At 37.5% G+C, this 6786-nt stretch overlaps 1 protein-coding gene across 3 annotated transcripts in view; it reads left to right on the top strand.

Annotated features, from left to right (window-relative positions):
- The window catches only part of atad1a (ATPase family AAA domain containing 1a), an 18862-nt gene extending 14810 nt beyond the window's left edge, over window positions 1-4052 (top strand). For all 3 annotated transcript variants that reach the window (XM_014022973.1, XM_014022975.1, XM_014022974.1), the window contains exon 10: window positions 792-4052. In XM_014022973.1, the coding sequence (XP_013878427.1) occupies window positions 792-921 (130 nt within the window). In that variant the 3' untranslated portion in view covers window positions 922-4052. The remainder of the gene's footprint in view (window positions 1-791) is intronic.
- The last annotated feature ends 2734 nt before the right edge of the window (window positions 4053-6786 follow it).

The raw sequence follows: 6786 nt of genomic DNA, 5'->3' as shown, positions 1-6786 counted from the left end.
GTAGATAAAGTATGGGCAAGACATGATAGTTAAAAATATATTGTTGATGGTTTGTTCTTACCTGTTAAAGCGCTGAGCTCTGTGTGTTACGGTGAGATCACCTCTTGTTTACAACCGTGCGCGTTCACGGCTCTGGGCCCTGCTGTGGGGGAGGAGCCTAGGAAGGGGAGCTGAGAGCAGGGGGAGGGACTACAAGGTTGTTTCTGTTCAAAATTTTCTAAGTTTTTGGGTACCCAAGAAACTACATACAGCAGCTTTAAGTCTAACTATAGGATTWATCAAAAAGGAAAGTCTTCAGTCTAATCTTAAAAGTAGAGTGTCAGCCTCATGGACAGAAACTGGAAGTTGTTCCACAAGAGAGGAGCTTGATAACTGAAAGCTCTGCCTCCCATTCTACTTTTAGAAACTCCAGGAACCACAAGTAAACCTGCAGTCACATTCACACTTGCCTTTGTCAAACAAACTAAACCCTGTGACAACCTGTCAGGGTCGCGTGGGTCACTGGTGCCCATATCCAGCAGTCACAGTGCGAGGGGCAGGGTACACCCTGGACAGGTTGCAAGTCCATATCATTTAGAAGCAAAAGCTTTTTCTGCAAAGTAGTGTGACTTTATAAAGGATATTTTTAGGCTGAAAATAAACAACTCTGGGTTTAGATTTAAATACCTTTAATGTCACAATTGGATTTGTGTCCACTAATAAATACAAATAACTGTTTTTGTTAGAGAAAAAGAAAACCTATTGTTTCACTTCTCCTCCTGACCTCTGACCTTTTATCTCCTTTACTCCAGGCCGGTGAACGAGGAGCGGTTGCGGCCGATCACCCAGTTGGACCTCCTCTTCGGCCTGGACAAGATGAAGGAATCGAAGCAGGCCACAGCCTCCATGTTACCCAGCGTAGCAGAGGTTCCTCTGGACTGAAGGCCGTGTGTGCTCCACAGACAGGAAACACTTTCTTCACCCTCCTGTTCACCACATGGCTAGCAGAGACTCACAAATTAAGAGGTGCTGTTGAGAAAATAAAAAAAGCCAACATACACCTAAACTGTTTTACTTCTGAGCATGCTTATTTACAGCACAGCTTCTTGCCATGTGTACAGATAGATCATTTTATAATCTGACCTCTGCCCGAGGACTGTCTGTACTGTTTGTCTGGAGGAGGACAAACCAATGATCAAAAACATTCTGTTTGCTGTAAAAATACTAACTACGGTAAGGTTTTGTCTGCAACACAACAGCTGACAAACTACAGTTAACCTTTGGGTTTTCAGACTTTCTCTAACATATCAAGTAAGTAACTTTTGAATTTCATATTGGAAAATGAGCTTTCACCATTTCATAATTCTTTCTTTTCTTTCCCCAAACTTTATCCAGGGTTAATCAATTGTTTGGTATTTAGTTTGATTGGTTACATTGCTTTTTTAAAAGTAGAATAAAGTCAATATTTATCTAATCTTTTCTTGTCAACCTGCACACAGTACTCAAAACTTTGTATTGCTGCTCCTAAGGAACATTAATTCTTAATGTTTTTTAAACTGGTATCGAATAAAAGATAATATATGTTGCTATTTGACATCAGGTAATGATACATAAATTTGTTTGTTTCATCCAGGAGTAAAATGAAACCTTTAATAATATTATAAGGTTGTTGTTGTAGGACGAAAACACAATAGTCTTTGGGTGTAGGGATTGTGTTGCAGTGCAGCCTGTGTTCTGTTCATTTTAAGAAGAAAGAGGGTTTTTACTTGAAGACTTGAGGAGAAATATTGATTTGAGTCATGAGAAACAGTTAAATGGAAATTCTTTGCTTATGTCTTATATATTTGGCTCATTATCAAAATGTTTCTTTTGTTTTACTTTTTATGAGACTTAAGTTTTTCTGTGTATCAGTTTGAAGAAATGGCAGCTGCTGATCTCACCTATCACATCATCTAATTTTAATGTCTCTTTCAGGAAAGCATTGCTTTTAAATCCAGGTGCTTTGTAATCAGGTGACAGTCATACGTTGACATTCTTCATGTTAATCAGTCTCTTTGTAAAATAAGCCTCATTGTTTTCCATACGCTTGGCGTTTGAGCAAAGGGATCCTAAGTGGAAGTCGTCCAGATATTTACCTCAGCTGAGACGTGCATGATTCACCCATGTGGTGGCGCTGTAGCTTCAACGATGAGGCAGTTGTTACAGGTTGCTTTTACTTAAAGCCTTTTTATTGCATTATTGTAAAAGATGAGAACATCCATACTGTTTTTTTCTTTCTTCTTCTTTTTCTTCCTTATTGGTTTATCTGGTGATGTTTAAGCCTCTGTTACTCTTCATCAGAGTACTTCAGGTGACAGGTAAAGGTCAGAACATTTCAACATAAACTAGTGCTGCGTTTCAGCTTATCTTTCTTGGAAAATGGTAACATCTTTTTCTCTCTTTGTGCAGCTTATTCTGCTATGGACCATGCCCTTTGTTTTGCAGTTAAGTGTTATTATAAAAAATGTGTTTGTATTGAATGTGTAGAAATAAAGATGTACTGTAAAACTCTATTTATTAAACTACATAAAAAAGTGCATCTCTTTGCAATTAGTTGTATTTTTCTTTGCAATTAGCTCTATATTTGATTGTAGGAAGAAGTAGCCTGAATAGGAACGCTACAACTTATGGACTCAACCCTGTTCAAGATGGCTGCCACGGCTAAATGACCCACAAAAATGTCTATAACTATCTGTTTTACAGACGTTGACCTGAAATTTGGTGCTGTAGCAGCTGACAGTTATCCCCAACTCATATTGTGTGCTCCAACAAAGATTTTGCCCTTATTTCCTCATTAACTATTTTAGTCAATTTTTGTTTATTAGCAAAATATTACATGAACCACTGTATGGTGATTGTATGAATCACTGCAACTGATGTATCATTCTGAATGAACCCAATTCAAGATGGTCGCCACAGCCCTGCAGGACAAAATCTGATCTAATTCAGCCAGTTTTACAGATACTGAGCTAAAATTTGGTGTGTTTGTTGCTGAGTCTGTCACAGCACATTGAACCCACATAACAGGTGTGGACCAGATCTGGTGTCAAGCTGTTTGACTGCTGGCATGGCAAGTGGTTTGTCAACTGGATGTGACCACATCTGGGCCACCATTACACCATCTGTACCGAGTGTTAGAGTGTTTAGTGCACTGTGTGGGTCAGAACCGGACCAGACAAATTTTGCTATGTGGGAATACTCCCAACAGCTACTCCAATGCATAGCGACCTTTGCCTAAAACTTGAGCAACCTCTGTTTGTCAAATGATAATAAAACTTTGGTGGGTGATATGCATTCTTTCAGGGGCTGCTAAATAACTATTTTAATCCATCTGGTTAACCATGTGTTCCAATTAAAGCAGACCCATTGTTACTGCTATGTCTGAAATTCTTTAACAAATTACCATATTTTACTGAAAACTAACAATGTTGTCAGATGTATCTGTGTGGTTTGTCTCTTTCCCAGATTATTAGCAGCTAACCCTTAAACATCAATGCCCATGGTACATTCCCAGTTTGTGCTTACTTCCTCCCTCTTTTTTTTATTTTATTGGAATGTTTCTCTGGGTTAGGTTTGTGCAGGTCACACGTTACCAGAAAATTTTTGTTAATTGCACGTTTTATGATATTTACATGTTAGTTTTATAGAAATGAGTACTTATCTCATCAGTGTTCTTTATTTTATCTTTTAAACATCCCAACATTTGAAGGTTTATAGCTGAAGGGTGGCTGGTGATTTCCTTTTTGTTTTACATCTATAAACAGGTAAATGTATCCAAGTTTTTCTAAAACATGGAATGCCTTATTTATTTTTGCCAGAGTCCATTGGTTTACTATTTCATTATGATTTGACACTTTTGATAGCATAAAAAACACCAGCTATAATCGTATTATGTGAGTGAAATAAAAAAAACTTTTTCCAACATTTTTTAATCTTAGAACACTGTAAAAGAAAAGTTAAGGAAGAGAAAAATGTTTGTTACTCAGAGGTTTTATCTGTTTCATTGATAATAAATGTTTGTTCCACAAAACAAAGTTGTTTAACTTGARTTTACTTAACTACACTGTGTGGAAATTGTTGACATATGTATGTTTAGTAAGTGGACTTAAGAGTTATAGGTTTATACCAATTAAAACGAGTTAAGTATAACAGAAATCCAGTAATTGCCAGACTAAATTAAGTCAGTTAAGTWGAAGCTGCAAAGTATTGTTTAGTTGGTTTTACTAAATACAGTTAAGTTACAATTATCTAAATAAGTTAAGTTGGTGTAATGAATCATTTTTATCTTGGCATTAATTAACCCTATTGAGCATTSTTAAGTTCAGTTTAATTGGGTGAACACAGACCTATTAAGTAAATTCTAGCTGACCAGATAGGGTTGGAWTTACTTTATTTTGTTATGTTGGTTACACAAAAGTCATTTATTTGCATCTTAATAATCATTTAGAATTTTATAGAACACAACTCAGTTTAGTGGAAATTGTTGACATAACTATTAAGTAAATTGAAGAAGTTACTTTTTTGAGTGACGAGGGACTTTGAATTTGCATAATGTTCAAACACTTTGATTGGTTGTCTTCTTTTGATTGACACCTCTTTTGATCAACTGGGTCAAGAGCAACACTTAAATTAATTTGGGTTAGGGTTAGGCCCACAGGTTAACAGGTTAAATATAATTAATTGTTTAAAAAAAAGATTAAAGGAACATAAAAAGAATCCACTGCAAGAAACTCAGGTAACTCCAGAAAGAAGTGACAACTTTCCCCCCAACCCATATGGTTTTATCTTGTTTTAAATAAATTAAGTTTGGGTTTTGTTGAAAAATATTAAATGAACTTTAGATAGCAATATTGTGAAATATCACATTGACAATTTTTATTAACATTGAATTAATTTTCCTTTGTGAGAATCATCAGTTTGACCAAATACATGATTGGCATAAACATTTATCTTGGAATATAATAAATTAAGACCGGTGTGGTTTTAAAATGGCAATACATTTTTATGTATTTAGCATGATTTAAGTTTTTTTTCTGAATCTGTGGAAGCAGACTTCTTTTAGAAATCTGAATCATTGTAAAATCTAAAACTACTGCAGTTCTGCACCCTCAAGGGACGTATCAGTGGCTTTTCGTTGGCCCTAATCAGCTCCTACTTTTCCATTCAGCTGGTGTTTTTGCTGCAGCGTTGTGGCTGCTTTCTAACAAAACGAAAACTTGCACGACTAATAATGCCACATCTCAAAACTTGCTAACAGCCAAAACATTTTAAATGGGGGGTTTTAATGAATGTCTGGCCAAGTTTTCAAAATACTTAAAAATACCCACGCATCAGAATAAAGTAGAAGCAATAAAAGTGCTTTAAATAATTCAGTGTTTCCAAATGGAAGTAACAATTATTAGAATAAAAGTAAACATTTATTCATCATTTTCAGTTATTTCTGGCAGATGTCTACGATGAGGTCACAGTGAATCAGCCTCTAATGGGCCGACTGCTCAAGCTTTAATCAAACAGGATTTGATAAAAGCTTGAAGGAGGTAACTACAATTCAAGAGCTTCATAATTACTTACCCACACAAACAGCAGGGGTTTTATGAATGACTCTTGGCTGGTTTACAGCCTCATAATTCACCACCAGTCCTGATTTCCACCCTCTGCTGAAAGGCAAAGGTGAACAATTCTGTATATGACTCAGTCGAATTTACAAATGTACCAAAATTTAGTGAAGTTGGAGCAGAGGGTCTTTCAAAACACATCTGAGCACGACAGCGTACAATGTTACATTATTTTCAAGGCTTGGCAAAAAAACTGCTATAACCAGGCCATTTGTCAACATAAAATGAGCTCAGTCTGAAACCTGAAAGGTGCAGCAGTGTTTCAAGGCATGCAGACTCTTTACTTGGTTCTGTATTCACAGCTCAAGGCTAACATATGTTGTTGAGGTTAAATAGTTTTGACTCATAATACAGGAATTGCTTTAAAACTTGTTTCCTTCAAAATGTACTTGTGTCATGTTAAAGGGTATTTCAACCTGGAAAGACTCACACGAGACAGACCGGAATTAGGTTTATCGACATGACTGGACCAACATGGTTGACATAAATGGCATCAGAGTTTGGTGCTCGGACCCCAGCAGAGGACGAGAGCGCTGAGTGAAGCTGAAATCTCATATGAGATGCTTTAAGTTAGGGGCAGGAGATTTGACCCCCCCTGAGTCCCAACACTGGTGGTGGACGTCATGAAAAAGAAAAAGAAAACACAATTTTAAAAAGAGGAAGCCAGCAGTTTGTGATGAATCACTTCATAACAGACTCCCATTCTGAGTGACGGTGGAGAGGAAATATTCCCTGATAACAGGAAGAAACCTTCGGTAGAACCAGGCTCAGGGCGGGCAGCCGTCAGCCTCGACTGTCTGGGCTGGAGGACTGGAAAGAGACATAGAAAACTGGACCAGGTGCACTCTCTTCAGAAGATGAAGGGTGGAGGAGGCGTGGTGGTAGGTTGACGGTCAGCTGGCATGCAGACGGGGCGATTGAGACGACTGGCTTTATGCACTGGCAGACAGGAGCTGATTGGATGTGGCTGGGATTGTGATGATTGGATGCAGCTGAGCTTGAGGTCAGCAGGAGCAGGTGAGGCCATCAGTCTTCCAGGAGTTGAATTTTCATTTAAACTCCTTTTCATAAAACAGATTTATTCTTTGATTTCTGTTTGTGTGTGTGTGTGTATGTGTGTGTGTGTGTGTGTGTGTGTGTGTGTGTGTGTGTG

The sequence above is a fragment of the Austrofundulus limnaeus genome, unplaced genomic scaffold (genome assembly GCF_001266775.1).
Source record: "Austrofundulus limnaeus strain Quisiro unplaced genomic scaffold, Austrofundulus_limnaeus-1.0 Scaffold352, whole genome shotgun sequence".
NCBI lineage: Eukaryota > Metazoa > Chordata > Actinopteri > Cyprinodontiformes > Rivulidae > Austrofundulus > Austrofundulus limnaeus.
Note: the sequence above shows the minus strand (reverse complement) of the source record. Positions and strands in the feature narration are given on the sequence as shown.